The sequence below is a fragment of the Ascaphus truei genome, chromosome 1, assembly GCF_040206685.1.
Source record: "Ascaphus truei isolate aAscTru1 chromosome 1, aAscTru1.hap1, whole genome shotgun sequence".
NCBI lineage: Eukaryota > Metazoa > Chordata > Amphibia > Anura > Ascaphidae > Ascaphus > Ascaphus truei.
This window is the reverse complement of record NC_134483.1, coordinates 553,154,387-553,170,774: the sequence shown is the minus strand read 5'-3', so window position 1 is coordinate 553,170,774 and position 16,388 is coordinate 553,154,387. Positions and strand designations below refer to the sequence as shown.

The 16,388-nt window shown below is 51.3% G+C and overlaps 1 protein-coding gene across 1 annotated transcript in view; it reads right to left on the bottom strand.

Annotated features, from left to right (window-relative positions):
- Window positions 1-263: 263 nt before the first annotated feature.
- The window catches only part of M1AP (meiosis 1 associated protein), a 141,076-nt gene continuing 124,951 nt past the window's right edge, over window positions 264-16,388 (bottom strand). Inside the window, exons 5-6 of the mRNA XM_075571739.1 lie at window positions 11,672-11,875; window positions 264-1,132 (exon numbers count right to left, since the gene is read on the bottom strand). Of these exons, the coding sequence (XP_075427854.1) occupies window positions 974-1,132; window positions 11,672-11,875 (363 nt within the window). The 3' untranslated portion in view covers window positions 264-973. The remainder of the gene's footprint in view (window positions 1,133-11,671; window positions 11,876-16,388) is intronic.

Below are 16,388 nucleotides of genomic sequence, written 5' to 3'. Positions count from 1 at the left end.
TAATATTACAATACTGCGATAATATTACAACAATACTGTGATAATATTACAATACTGTGATAATATTACAATACTGCGATAATATTACAACAATACTGTGATAATATTACAATACTGTGATAATATTACAATACTGTGATAATATTACAACAATACTGTGATAATATTACAATACTGTGATAATATTACAATACTGCGATAATATTACAACAATACTGTGATAATATTACAATACTGTGATAATATTACAATACTGTGATAATATTACAACAATACTGCAATAATATTACAATACTGTAAAAATACGGCAATAATCATAACCGCTCTGCTACACAAACTGTCACCAACACCTCCTCCTCCACCTCCTCCTCCACCTCTACTAACCAACACATCACAGATATATACATACGGTAAAGACGTGTCCCGAACACGACAGTAAGATCACACACATGACACACAGTATGATCACACACACGTGACACACAGTATGATCACACACACGTGACACACAGTATGATCACACACACGTGACACAGTATGATCACACACATGACAGTATGATCACACACGTGACACACAGTATGATCACACACACGTGACACACAGTATGATCACACACACGTGACACACAGTATGATCACACACACGACAGTATGATCACACACATGACAGTTTGTGACACTGCCGAGGCATAGTATGATCCCACAGCATGGGACAGCTCAGACATTCTGCAGTCCTGGAGACAAGGTCAGGTAAGGGGTCACAGGTCAAGTCAGTGGCAAACAAAAGAGGCAAAGTAGGGGTCCAGTGATGAGCGATAAGAAGGCGGGTCAGAGGTCAGACTATGTGAGGTCTGAGCAGCTGTCAGGGGTCAGAGGAAGCTGGTCACATATCAGACAGGAAGTCCTCCTTGTCACACAGGAAGCTGGTCACATGTCAGACAGGAAGTCCTCCTTGTCACACAGGAAGCTGGTCACATGTCAGACAGGAATTCCTCCTTGTCACACAGGAAGCTGACCCTGCGAGCTGGTTTATCAGAGGTGGGGGTCCCTGGGGGGAGAGGGGCCAGAGAGGGGGCACACAGAGGAAGGGGGGCCACTGTGGCCCGGGCTTTACTGTGTCTGAGCAGCACCTGAAACAGACACAAAGTGTATATCACATATCTACATAAATCACACATCTATATAGTTATACATACATACATCACACATCTATATAGTTATACATACATACATCACACATCTATATAGTTATACATACATAAATCACATCATCCATCCATATTATATATATATATATATATATATATATATATATATATATATATATATATATATATATATATATATATATATATCACACTTATTAAGGTTATGGTGGGTAAAAAAAGTGACAAAAACCCTCCACAGTAAAGCATAAAGCAACTGTAAATATAGCACCCCCTTGAGAAAGGTCCTATTCCAGGACCGAAACGTCGGATTGGGTGACTTATCTTTTTTATTCAGATGCCCAATACAGTTTTTCATGATTACTGAACCGAGTGCAGTCTTTCTTTACCGGACGAGAGAATGGTAATGTTGTTTTTCTATTATTTGAGACTAGCACCTGTCTATATGAACCAGTACATTGAGTGCAAGCTGTGATGTTGGTTTTATATATATATATATATAGATATATATATATATATATATATATATCTATATATATATATATATATATCACACTTATTAAGGTTATGGTGGGTAAAAAAAGTGACAAAAACCCTCCACAGTAAAGCATAAAGCAACTGTAAATATTACTGTATGTTCATTTGCATGTCTTAGACAGGTCTGCAACCCTATCTTTCCCCATTATCGCCCAGCATACAGCGCTTCCACTGCAACAAGGGATTCTGGGAAATGACATGCAAATGAGCACACAGTGCCACCTTTTGTCTCAAGCTCGTATTACACAAGCAAATCCTCAAGCCAATGCATGCTGTTTTAAACATAGCTTTTAGACAGAGGCTGGGATGAGATGCAAAGCCATTAGACCCACTCACAGACATGTTTCAACCTTGATGGGTATCATCAGTGTGAGGTTGGTTACTGGCTATGCTGGTTGAGACTAGACTAGGTATTCAGCACAATATATATATATCACACATCTATATACAGTTGTGTGAAAAAGAAAGTACACCCTCTTTGAATTCTTTGGTTTTACATATCAGGAAATAATAACAATCATCTGTTCCTTAGCAGGTCTAAAAATTAGTTAAATACAACCTCAGATGAACAACAACACATGACATATTACAGTGTGTGTGTGTGTGTGTGTGTGTGTGTGTGTGTGTGTGTGTGTGTGTGTGTGTGTGTGTTGTGAAAAACGGCTTACTCCGGGACTCCGTCGTTTGTCCGGGACTGTTTAGAACACGGTCTTTTAGGGTAGGTTAAATGATGAGGCGTCACGTACTGTTCCTTTAAACAGGCTATGCCTGGTTTATTCAGTCCCAGGCACTGAGACTGCCACAGTGCATACAACAGAAAACAGATCAAAACAAAAGCTGCTCACCTGAGCGATAACTTAACTTAGATATCCCTGACTCAGGGTTGGACGTGGCTTTTCCACTTCCAACATCAAAACACGGTACTTTTGCAGTCTTACACAAATGAACAGAAAGATTGAACCTGTTTGGGGAAGAGGCTTCTCCCCTCTGTAGTTCAGCAGCCTTCCAGCCTCCTGGCTCTTGTGGGGAGACCAGAGCAAACAGGAAATCAGTCTTTCATACCTGATTCCTAATTAGCATGACAGGTGACAGAAATCAGGCAGCAGACAAACTCTGGTCTGGATCTCTCATCCCTCAGTTCCAGCGCTTGCCAAACTGTGGGATGGAGTGTATGTATTATAAGGCTGCACTCCCAGGCCAAACAGGATAGAAACTGTCTAGTATCCTGGGAGCCCTATATACGGAATTTATTACCATCCCCTGGTTTCTGTCACAGTGTGTACACATGACATATTACACCGTGTCATGATTTATTTAACAAAAATAAAGCCAAAATGGAGAAGCCATGTGTGAAAAACTAAGTACACCCTTCCTGCTTCCATAGGAATTAAGATGCTAAGTAGCAGACAGGGGCTGCTAATCAAATGCCCTTGATTAATTGATATATTGGTAAAATATATCTTTTCCCCGACCTGCTAGGAATCTTCAGGGGCCCGATGATGTCTACCGCTACCCGCTGAAATGGTTCCCCTATCACTGGTAGCGGCCTCAGGGCACTGCCCTTCGCCCGATCGCCTCCTCACTCGCTGGCCGGTGTCACAGGTGCGGCAGAACGCCGACGCCTCCTACGATAGCCGCGGCCAGTAGAAACTCTGGGTCAGCCTGGCTCTCATACGGGTAACCCTCAGATGCCCGGTCAGCGGGATCGCATGCGTTAAGTGCAGCAACAGTGCCCGGTACTGGCTAGGTACCACCAAATGACACTTGGCTGTCCATGGTCTGTCCGGAGCTGCCGGGGCTTTTTCCCGGTATAAGAGTCCCTGACGCCACAGAATCCGCTCGGATCCGGAGGACGCATCAAACACGCGGCAGTTTGGAGGGATTTGCTGCCCCATTCGCCAGTCACCCTCCTCCGCGCTGACCCGACCATATCAGGCCGAACCAGAATACCCCACAGAACGCACCCGCTGTGCAGGAACGCATCATTATATTCGTGAATAAGAACCTTTTCAATTAAAATATTTTCTATAGAGGGATCAGGTGTATAAATCCATGACCGGCCCCCAGAACCGCTGCCTCTGACACTCCTGTATAAATCCATGGCCTGCCCCCAAGAACCGCTGCCTCTGACACTCCTGTATAAATCCATGGCCTGCCCCCAGAACCGCTGCCTCTGACACTCCTGTATAAATCCATGACTGGCCCCCAGAACCGCTGCCTCTGACACTCCTGTATAAATCCATGGCCTGCCCCCAAGAACCGCTGCCTCTGACACTCCTGTATAAATCCATGGCCTGCCCCCAAGAACCGCTGCCTCTGACACTCCTGTATAAATCCATGGCCTGCCCCCAAGAACCGCTGCCTCTGACACTCCTGTATAAATCCATGGCCTGCCCCCAAGAACCGCTGCCTCTGACACTCCTGTATAAATCCATGGCCTGCCCCCAAGAACCGCTGCCTCTGACACTCCTGTATAAATCCATGGCCTGCCCCCAAGAACCGCTGCCTCTGACACTCCTAATAGATTAAACAACGCACTAGCGCAGAAGCAGCACATCCTATTCCATATGGGACCCCTGTACGATCAACTCCGGGATACTGTCCACAGAGAAGCGTGGCTAATAGTCCCATATAGCTCATATGATCTGTGTAAACCTAAATAGGGCAACAGCTATAATAAATCAATTTACTAAAACAAAGTATGAAGAAATACCACCAACCTAATGCATTCAAGGCACTAAAATGTGGCGCAAAATATAAATAGCTATAATTCATTCAATAAAGCAGGATAGCTCAGAAAATGTGTCAATTCGCTAAGCGTGTCATAGTGACATACACCATGCGTATGAAATCAGTGTAAATACACGTTAATTGGCTGTCACCGCGTCCCACCGCGCAAACGCGCTCTATCCTAGCACATGTTATAGAATAGTTTATATTCCCCCCCGGCGGGGTGTTTGGATCACATCCAATCGTAGCCTCTCGTGGTGGAAAACACAGTGTGTCCAGAAGGCCAGGTTATATATTTCTAGTGATGCGCTCCAATAATACAAAGAAATCCCCTGTATTTTAATTAGTGCTATCGGAGGCAGATGCATATACTGTACAGTACCTTGTGTCTGGTTTCTAGTTCCCTGCCGATAGTACACTTCCTACTTACAATTAGTTACAAAGCCCGTTCTATACTGTGCCGACCTCCTATGCCAGGTTAGCCCTAAGTAGACACATATGGTTACATATATGGGTAAATGTATCAGCATACACAGTTGCTGCTGTCCTTACATTAGTAGGCGTATAGTAAATATTACATTTCTCATGTGTATACCCTGTGTTCTGAGGCACATTGTAGAATGTTATTAAGCCTCGACGCGCGGCTCAAAGAGCGCGTCCCGTCATAGTCTCGGGTGAAAGAAATAAAGAGTGTGGTGTAAAACAGAAACCCGCCCTATGCGCGTCCTTCTAATTAGCTCTATTGGTGCATAGCATACAAACGGGTGAATCATCTGATTAACCCTCCAGGCGCTCAGAGTATAGCAAAGTCCTGCTGGTGAAAGATAAGAAAATCTTCTAGACCCAGGCCAAACACAACCTTAGTGTAGTGAGATGAAGCGTGTAATCATTCCCCCAGCCGGCTCGCCGTGAGCACTATGAGGTTGGGACATGGGAAACTCACGTGTGAATCCTTGTAGTAGGTTGTAGAGCCTGTGCGGGTCTTCCCAGTATGATGTGTACACATATATATATTTTTGATATATATATATATTTTTTTTTTGATTTTTTTTATTTTGATATGTTATATTTATTATATAAAAGATTTTATATGATTTGTTACTATTCCTACTGTATTCCTGCCCACATGCATCTCTCAAATACTGCCACATTATGATGAGATGAGGTTATTAGTTTAATATGAAATATGAAAAATGTTTGAATATATTTGAACCATCCTGTCACAGCCGTCTGATTCTCCAATCCTACTCATCTGGGTCTATGATGAAAAACAAGTGAATGATTGTTCCTTCCCGGCACCGGGCGTCGGACGCTCGTGTTCCATTCCTTCCCGGCACCGGGTGTCGAACGCTCGTGTACCATTCCTTCCCGGCACTGGGCGTCGGACGCTCGTGTTCCATTCCTTCCCGGCACCGGGCGTCGGACGCTCGTGTTCCATTCCTTCCCGGCACCGGGCGTCGGACGCTCGTGTTCCATTCCTTCCCGACACCGGGCGTCGGACGCTCGTGTTCCATTCCTTCCTGGAACTGGGCGTCGGACGCTCGTGTTCAATTCCTTCCCGGCACCGGGCGTCGGACGCTCGTGTTCCATTCCTTCCCGGCACCGGGTGTCGGACATTCGTGTTCCATTCCTTCCCGGCACCGGGTGTCGGACATTCGTGTTCCATTCCTTCCTGGCACCGGGCGTCGGACGCTCGTGTTCCATTCCTTCCCGGCACTGGGCATCGGACGCTCGTGTTCCATTCCTTCCCGGCACTGGGTGTCGGACACTCGTGTTCCATTCCTTCCCGGCACTGGGCGTCGGACGCTCGTGTTCCATTCCTTCCCGGCATCGGGTGTCGGACACTCGTGTTCCATTCCTTCCCGGCACCGGGCGTCGGATGCTCGTGTTCCATTCCTTCCTGGCACTGGGCGACGGACGCTCGTGTTCCATTCCTTCCTGGCACTGGGCGACGGACGCTCGTGTTCCATTTCTTCCCGGCACCGGGTGTCGGACGCTCGTGTTCCATTCCTTCCCGGCACCGGGCGTCGGACGCTCGTGTTCCATTCCTTCCCGGCATCGGGTGTCGGATGCTCGTGTTCCATTCCTTCCCGGCACCGGGCGTCGGATGCTCGTGTTCCATTCCTTCCCGGCACCGGGTGTCGGACACTCGTGTTCCATTCCTTCCCGGCATCGGGTGTCGGACACTCGTGTTCCATTCCTTCCCGGCACTGGGCATCGGACGCTCGTGTTCCATTCCTTCCTGGCACTGGGCGTCGCACACTCGTGTTCCTTTCCTTCCCGGCACCGGGCGTCGGACGCTCGTGTTCCATTCCTTCCCGGCATCGGGTGTCGGACACTCGTGTTCCATTCCTTCCCGGCACCGGGCGTCGGACGCTCGTGTTCCATTCCTTCCTGGCACTGGGCGTCGGACACTCGTGTTCCATTCCTTCCCGGCATCGGGTGTCGGACACTCGTGTTCCATTCCTTCCCGGCACCGGGTGTCGGACGCTCGTGTTCCATTCCTTCCCGGCACCGGGTGTCGGACACTCGTGTTCCATTCCTTCCCGGCATCGGGTGTCGGACACTCGTGTTCCATTCCTTCCCGGCACCGGGTGTCGGACGCTCGTGTTCCATTCCTTCCCGGCACCGGGTGTCGGACACTCGTGTTCCATTCCTTCCCGGCATCGGGTGTCGGACACTCGTGTTCCATTCCTTCCCGGCACTGGGCATCGGACGCTCGTGTTCCATTCCTTCCCGGCACTGGGCGTCGCACACTCGTGTTCCATTCCTTCCCGGCACTGGGCGTCGCACACTCGTGTTCCTTTCCTTCCCGGCACCGGGCGTCGGACGCTCGTGTTCCATTCCTTCCCGGCATCGGGTGTCGGACACTCGTGTTCCATTCCTTCCCGGCACCGGGCATCGGATGCTCGTGTTCCATTCCTTCCCGGCACCGGGTGTCGGACGCTCGTGTTCCATTCCTTCCCGGCACCGGGCGTCGGACGCTCGTGTTCCATTCCTTCCCGGCACCGGGCGTCGGACGCTCGTGTTCCATTCCTTCCCGGCACCGGGTGTCGAACGCTCGTGTACCATTCCTTCCCGGCACTGGGCGTCGGACGCTCGTGTTCCATTCCTTCCCGGCACCGGGCGTCGGACGCTCGTGTTCCATTCCTTCCCGGCACCGGGCGTCGGACGCTCGTGTTCCATTCCTTCCCGACACCGGGCGTCGGACGCTCGTGTTCCATTCCTTCCTGGAACTGGGCGTCGGACGCTCGTGTTCAATTCCTTCCCGGCACCGGGCGTCGGACGCTCGTGTTCCATTCCTTCCCGGCACCGGGTGTCGGACATTCGTGTTCCATTCCTTCCCGGCACCGGGTGTCGGACATTCGTGTTCCATTCCTTCCTGGCACCGGGCGTCGGACGCTCGTGTTCCATTCCTTCCCGGCACTGGGCATCGGACGCTCGTGTTCCATTCCTTCCCGGCACCGGGCGTCGGACGCTCGTGTTCCATTCCTTCCCGACACCGGGCGTCGGACGCTCGTGTTCCATTCCTTCCCGGCACCGGGCGTCGGATGCTCGTGTTCCATTCCTTCCTGGCACCGGGCGTCGGACGCTCGTGTTCAATTCCTTCCCGGCACCGGGCGTCGGACGCTCGTGTTCCATTCCTTCCCGGCACCGGGTGTCGGACATTCGTGTTCCATTCCTTCCCGGCACCGGGTGTCGGACATTCGTGTTCCATTCCTTCCCGGCACTGGGCATCGGACGCTCGTGTTCCATTCCTTCCCGGCACTGGGCATCGGACGCTCGTGTTCCATTCCTTCCCGGCACTGGGCGTCGCACACTCGTGTTCCTTTCCTTCCCGGCACCGGGCGTCGGACGCTCGTGTTCCATTCCTTCCCGGCATCGGGTGTCGCACACTCGTGTTCCATTCCTTCCCGGCACTGGGCGTTGGACGCTGGTGTTCCATTCCTTCCCGGCACTGGGCGTCGGACGCTCGTGTTCCATTCCTTCCCGGCATCGGGTGTCGGACACTCGTGTTCCATTCCTTCCCGGCACCGGGCGTCGGATGCTCGTGTTCCATTCCTTCCTGGCACTGGGCGACGGACGCTCGTGTTCCATTCCTTCCTGGCACTGGGCGACGGACGCTCGTGTTCCATTTCTTCCCGGCACCGGGTGTCGGACGCTCGTGTTCCATTCCTTCCCGGCACCGGGCGTCGGACGCTCGTGTTCCATTCCTTCCCGGCATCGGGTGTCGGATGCTCGTGTTCCATTCCTTCCCGGCACCGGGCGTCGGATGCTCGTGTTCCATTCCTTCCCGGCACCGGGTGTCGGACACTCGTGTTCCATTCCTTCCCGGCATCGGGTGTCGGACACTCGTGTTCCATTCCTTCCCGGCACTGGGCATCGGACGCTCGTGTTCCATTCCTTCCCGGCACTGGGCGTCGCACACTCGTGTTCCATTCCTTCCCGGCACTGGGCGTCGCACACTCGTGTTCCTTTCCTTCCCGGCACCGGGCGTCGGACGCTCGTGTTCCATTCCTTACCGGCATCGGGTGTCGGACACTCGTGTTCCATTCCTTCCCGGCACCGGGCGTCGGATGCTCGTGTTCCATTCCTTCCCGGCACCGGGATTCGGACGCTCGTGTTCCATTCCTTCCCGGCACTGGGCGTCGGATGCTCGTGTTCCATTCCTTCCCGGCACCGGGCGTCGGATGCTCATGTTCCATTCCTTCCCGGCACCGGGCGTCGGATGCTCATGTTCCATTCCTTCCCGGCACCGGGCGTCGGATGCTCGTGTTCCATTCCTTCCCGGCACCGGGCGTCGGATGTTCGTGTTCCATTCCTTCCCGGCACCGGGCGTCAGATGCTCGTGTTCCATTCCTTCCCGGCACCGGGTGTCGAACGCTCGTGTTCCATTCCTTCCCGGCACTGGGCGTCGGACGCTCGTGTTCCATTCCTTCCCGGCACTGGGCGTCGCACACTCGTGTTCCATTCCTTCCCGGCACTGGGCGTCGGACACTCGTGTTCCATTCCTTCCCGGCACTGGGCGACGGACGCTCGTGTTCCATTCCTTCCCGGCATCGGGTGTCGGACACTCGTGTTCCATTCCTTCCCGGCACCGGGTGTCGGATGCTCGTGTTCCATTCCTTCCCGGCACCGGGTGTCGGACACTCGTGTTCCATTCCTTCCCGGCATCGGGTGTCGGACACTCGTGTTCCATTCCTTCCCGGCACTGGGCATCGGACGCTCGTGTTCCATTCCTTCCCGGCACTGGGCGTCGCACACTCGTGTTCCATTCCTTCCCGGCACTGGGCGTCGCACACTCGTGTTCCTTTCCTTCCCGGCACCGGGCGTCGGACGCTCGTGTTCCATTCCTTCCCGGCATCGGGTGTCGGACACTCGTGTTCCATTCCTTCCCGGCACCGGGCGTCGGATGCTCGTGTTCCATTCCTTCCCGGCACCGGGTGTCGGACGCTCGTGTTCCATTCCTTCCCGGCACCGGGCGTCGGACGCTCGTGTTCCATTCCTTCCCGGCATCGGGTGTCGGACACTCGTGTTCCATTCCTTCCCGGCACTGGGCATCGGACGCTCGTGTTCCATTCCTTCCCGGCACTGGGCGTCGGACGCTCGTGTTCCATTCCTTCCCGGCACTGGGCGTCGCACACTCGTGTTCCATTCCTTCCCGACACCGGGCGTCGGACGCTCGTGTTCCATTCCTTCCCGGCACTGGGCGTCGCACACTCGTGTTCCATTCCTTCCCGGCACTGGGCGTCGCACACTCGTGTTCCATTCCTTCCCGGCACTGGGCGTCGCACACTCGTGTTCCATTCCTTCCCAGCACCGGGTGTCGAACGCTCGTGTTCCATTCCTTCCCGGCACTGGGCGTCGCACACTCGTGTTCCATTCCTTCCCGGCACTGGGCGTCGCACACTCGTGTTCCTTTCCTTCCCGACACCGGGATTCGGACGCTCGTGTTCCATTCCTTCCCGGCACTGGGCGTCGGACGCTCGTGTTCCATTCCTTCCCGGCACTGGGCGTCGGACACTCGTGTTCCATTCCTTCCCGGCACTGGGCGACGGACGCTCGTGTTCCATTCCTTCCCGGCATCGGGTGTCGGACACTCGTGTTCCATTCCTTCCCGGCACCGGGTGTCGGATGCTCGTGTTCCATTCCTTCCCGGCACCGGGTGTCGGACACTCGTGTTCCATTCCTTCCCGGCATCGGGTGTCGGACACTCGTGTTCCATTCCTTCCCGGCACTGGGCATCGGACGCTCGTGTTCCATTCCTTCCCGGCACTGGGCGTCGCACACTCGTGTTCCATTCCTTCCCGGCACTGGGCGTCGCACACTCGTGTTCCTTTCCTTCCCGGCACCGGGCGTCGGACGCTCGTGTTCCATTCCTTCCCGGCATCGGGTGTCGGACACTCGTGTTCCATTCCTTCCCGGCACCGGGCGTCGGATGCTCGTGTTCCATTCCTTCCCGGCACCGGGTGTCGGACGCTCGTGTTCCATTCCTTCCCGGCACCGGGCGTCGGACGCTCGTGTTCCATTCCTTCCCGGCATCGGGTGTCGGACACTCGTGTTCCATTCCTTCCCGGCACTGGGCATCGGACGCTCGTGTTCCATTCCTTCCCGGCACTGGGCGTCGGACGCTCGTGTTCCATTCCTTCCCGGCACTGGGCGTCGCACACTCGTGTTCCATTCCTTCCCGACACCGGGCGTCGGACGCTCGTGTTCCATTCCTTCCCGGCACTGGGCGTCGCACACTCGTGTTCCATTCCTTCCCGGCACTGGGCGTCGCACACTCGTGTTCCATTCCTTCCCGGCACTGGGCGTCGCACACTCGTGTTCCATTCCTTCCCAGCACCGGGTGTCGAACGCTCGTGTTCCATTCCTTCCCGGCACTGGGCGTCGCACACTCGTGTTCCATTCCTTCCCGGCACTGGGCGTCGCACACTCGTGTTCCTTTCCTTCCCGACACCGGGATTCGGACGCTCGTGTTCCATTCCTTCCCGGCACTGGGCGTCGGACGCTCGTGTTCCATTCCTTCCCGGCACAGAATGTTGCACGCTCTTGTTCCATTCCTTCCCGGCAGCGGGTGTCGGACGCTCATGTGATGTCCAAGGTGACTCACAAATATAAGAGTTATATCAGGTTAACACAACTGGAGTAATATACCTACATATGTATACATACATACACATGGTGATACGCCATATAAATAAACACACAAGGTATCAGCCTGCATTTCCTCACCTGTCTACTCTGTCCTCCCCCTGTGGATCCTCTCTGCTGGGTCCCTCGGAGCGCTGTCACATGACTCATGGGCCCCTGGGGTTGTGGCCACTGTGGTCGAAGCATGGGGGGACGAGTCAGGACCCCTTGGAGCTGGCGGTAAAGATTACAGGTCACCAGGAGGGGGTTATACACAGGATCCACATCAAGAGAGCGTAGAGCGTCCTGTACAGGAGGGAGAGAGGGAAAGAGTGAAGAAGGGGGAGGGAGAGAATAAGGAGGGAAAAGGGAGAGGAAGTACGTGGGGGAATGGATGGAATAAGACGGGGAAGAGTGTAAGACTGGGGAAGATTGGGAGTGAGACGGAAGACGTGTCCGTGATACAGAGGGAAACCCGGGTGTACAGACCACATTTACGTCTCCGTGATACAGATGGTGTTGGACCTGAGACACCCCTGGACTTTACCCTCAGAGGATTCTGGGTAAGAAGAGAGACTGTGTTTGTTCTTAAGAAGAATGTTTTTGTTATGATCTTACTGGCCTCTCTATTATATTTTGGCACGAATGAGACAGTATATTTTTTATTTTCATTTTGCCACTTAGAGGTTAAAAGATCATCCCTCTTTAAACCACATGTCCTGTCTACAGTCCTTCTTATAGTATCTGTGTCGTAATCCCTCTCCTCAAACCAATAATTCAAAACTCCCATCTGGTTCTTAAAAACTTCATCGTCAGTACAGTTTCTTTTGATGCAACGAAACTGCCCATATGGGAGGTTTCGTAACCAATTGGGGTGATGACAACTCGTATTGAGGAGATAATTGTTCGCGTCGACTTCTTTAAAAAAGGTTTTTGTCTTAATGGTGGTTCCTTCTATATACACCGTCAAATCTAAAGAATGAATTGTGTCCTTGCTCTTTCTGATGTAAACACCAAATTATAATTATTTGTATTAATGTGTTGAAAAAAGTTTCCCAGATCAGGAGAACATCATCAATGTATCTCTTCCAAAGGACCAGGCTCGCACTAAACCCATGCCCTGACCACACATGGTCGGGTTCCCAACCGGCCATGAAGACATTCGCATAGCTTGGTACGAACCTGGTCCCCATCGCGGTTCCGCACTTTTGTAGGAAGTAAACATCACTGAACCAAAACACATTATGTTGGAGAACAAAGTTGATCCCGTCTAATATAAAATCTCGCCGGTCATTAGAGATAAGAGTGTCTGTCTCAATTATTCTTTAACCGCATCACAACCATCCTCATGCCTAATGCATGTGTACATCGACGTTACATTGCAAGTCGCCATGTAACCCCAGAAAGAATATTAAGCACCTGCGTGGTATCTCCTAGATAAAATTTTGTTTTCTTCACATTCTTCTGTAGATATCAATATACTCGGACAGGTTCTGCGTCAGGGAGTCGATCCCGGAAATGATCAGTCTCCCTGGCGGATGCTCTAAGTTTGTATGTATTTTGGGAAGAAAGTAAAACACGGCCACCACAGGTTTTTCCTTTCTCAGATAGCCGTACTCCCTTTCATCCAAAATTCCCAGGTCTTTTCCTCTATCTAGTAAAATAAACAGTTCTTCCTTAAAACATGCTGTGGGGTTCTGTGTAAATTTCTCATAGGTAATCCCGTCGCTTAAAATCCTAGCAGCTTCTTTTAAATAGTAGTCAGTGTCCATTAAAACAACTCCCCCACCTTTGTCGGGCGGTTTTATCACACTCGACCTGTCATCCATTATGTTTTTTAGGGCAGATCTTTCATTTTTACTAAGATTATTGTTAAAATGCTTCTTGCTGTTTGTCAGTCAAGCTACCCAGCTACCTGAACAAGTTCCTCACCTCTACCACATGCAGTACCTATCACCTGAGATCTGACTCTAAAAGACTGTTCCTGGTCCCAAGGTTCAGCAAAGTATCCAGCCGCTCCTCCTTTTCTTACCGTGCACTCCAAAACTGGAACAACCTACCGGAGACTCTCACACCCACCACCAGTCTAAGTTCTTTCAAAACTAAAGCTGTCTCACATTTTAATCTAGTCTGTAACTGTTACATACGCCTATAATATATATTTTCTTTAACTGTGCATGCAATGTCTTGTATATAATGTATACGCTGCCCATTATGTAACTGTATTTGTAACCATGTATTATTTGTCTTAACTCTATGCCCAGGACATACTTGAAAACGAGAGGTAACTCTCAATGTATTACTTCCTGGTAAAATATTTTATAAATAAAATGGTGGTCTTCATTTTTAGACCTGTGCAGTATGGACAAGTGTGAGGTAAACGTATACCTTGGGCTGGGACTGAAGGCGTTTTATATAGATATAGGTAGCTATGGATAGATTTTCTCTACACCCCAGGCTCCTTCACACACGTGAATATCATCGCATGGGGTGCAGCTCATTTTGTGCCCAGATTATGGACAGGCATCCACAGCTCTGCAGACCTGCCTTGCTACACTCAGCACCCCAACAATCTTGCAGCCTTTTGGTACCCCAGTGGTCAGAGTCCCCAGACCCAAGGGTGGCTACCCAGGGTGGTAGGGGGAGGAAAGTGTGTTGCTCCAGTGGATCCTGGCCCTGTTGAACTTGGACTATGGAGGGGGCAAGGGATCCACCCATGCTGGAGGACTTTACCAGGCGGAGAGACTCTGGTTTATCCCTGCAATCTCAATTTTTTTCAGGCTCAGCAAGCCACCTGATATGGTGACAGTGCTGGAGCTTTTATCTTGAGTGGGGAGGTGTGACGATTGGAGGTAGCTGGCCTTAATTAATAAAAGGTGAAGCCCGGCCGGTTGCCTCTAGAGACGGTGGGTAATGGGCCAAGAGGGTTAGCTCTCGGGTCCAGTAAGGTAAAAAGGTAAAACCATGTATTTTCTGTAACTCTGTTCTCCTTATACTGTCCCCCATAAGGCTTTAAGCTAGGAACCGTGTGTGGGGGGTTAACCATGTAAGCCCAGTGGGCCAGTTAACGCATTCTATGCTGTATTCCCTTTGACTCATGGTCCTGTAGCTGCCTGTGCAGCTAATAAGTGGGTTGCTTTGTATGGGTGGCCCGTTATGAGAAATAGCTGCAGGGCAGAGACTTCTGGAACATGTGGAAAAAGGGGGATATTTGGGGGAAAACAGGGTTAACCTGCATTGCCTGACAGCAAGGTATTAGAGCGGGGTCTAGAAGGCTTGTATGCCAACGTGGGTTTTAGAACCCCAGCTCGCAGATCCAAGTTTTAGAGTGTCAGCTCTAGAGATCAAATTTTAGTTTTGCTGTGATTTAAAACTACAATGCATTTTGTGTTTGTGCTGTGAGCTGTACTGCATACAGGACAAAAGGCAGCCAGATGTGAATTAGCATTTCAATGCCACCAGCCCAAGTATAGGGATTCCCTGTGTTAATTGCAAAAGACATGCAGGTTTGTGTGCACATGGTGAGGGAGAAGGGCTGTGAACAGGATATCTGGAGTAGAAAGCCTTTGTTCCAGCTAGACATTGTGGAAGCTACCCAGCGGGAGGTATGGGGCAAGCCAGGAAAACGGTTGCTGGGGTTTCAAACTCATAGGCACGATTTCCATTGGCAAGTTTTACATTTTCCCCTCCTATCATTTAATGCACAACCACAATCCATGCTCTAATTGGCTGCCAGCCCCCTCAATGATATAGATATGCATCAAGCCCTATATTAGAGAGAGCAGTGTAGCTGATAGCTCTTTTTGTTTGCTGGATATTTGAAGAAACAAGGAGCTGCTGGCGGGCTCAAAGGTGCTTCTGGGTGAAAGAGCTATACACACCTGAAGAGTAGCATGGAGAGGCCAAGCCAGCAGGCTGGAACCAACTAGAGCGGATAGGGTAACGTCTTTTGCCGAAGCAGGCGCCCTGCACTAGGAAAGACTAGATTTCACCCCCAAAGTAAGTGTGTATATGCTCTGTATTTTGTATTTATGTGTGTTTTCGAGGTCTTATCACAAAATTCTCCTCCTTATATCCTTCTCCTGGCTTCCAATCACATTCCTGATCAATCACAAAGTTCTCCTCCTTATATCCTTTTCCTGGCTTCCAATCACATTCCTGATCAATCACAAAGTTCTCCTCCTTATATCCTTTTCCTGGCTTCCGAACACGTTCTGGATCAACAACAGTTGTCTTACATATATCCCTCTCCTGGCTTCACATCAAGTACCGGATCACTTACAGTTCTCCTCCTTATATCCCTCTCCTGGCACGTGAGGGGAAGCCAGGAGAGGGATATAAGGAGGACAACTGTAAGTGATCCAGCATGTGATGGGAAGCCAGGCCAGATCACTCACAAAGGTCTCCTCCTTATATCCCTCTCCTGGCTTCCCATCACGTGCCGGATCATTCACAAAGGTCTCCTCCTTATATCCCCCTTCTGGCTTCCCCTCACGTGCCGGATCACTCACAAAGGTCTCCTCCTTATATCCCCCTCCTGGCTTCCCCTCACGTGCCGGATCACTCACAAAGGTCTCCTCCTTATATTCCCTCTCCTGGCTTCCCCTCACGTGCCGGATCACTCACAAAGGTCTCCTCCTTATATCCCTCTCCTGGCTTCCCCTCACGTGCCGGATCACTCACAAAGGTCTCCTCCTTATATCCCTCTCCTGGCTTCCGCTCACATGCCAGATCACTCACAAAGGTCTCCTCCTTATATCCCTCTCCTGGCTTCCCCTCACGTGCCGGATCACTCACAAAGGTCTCCTCCTTATATCCC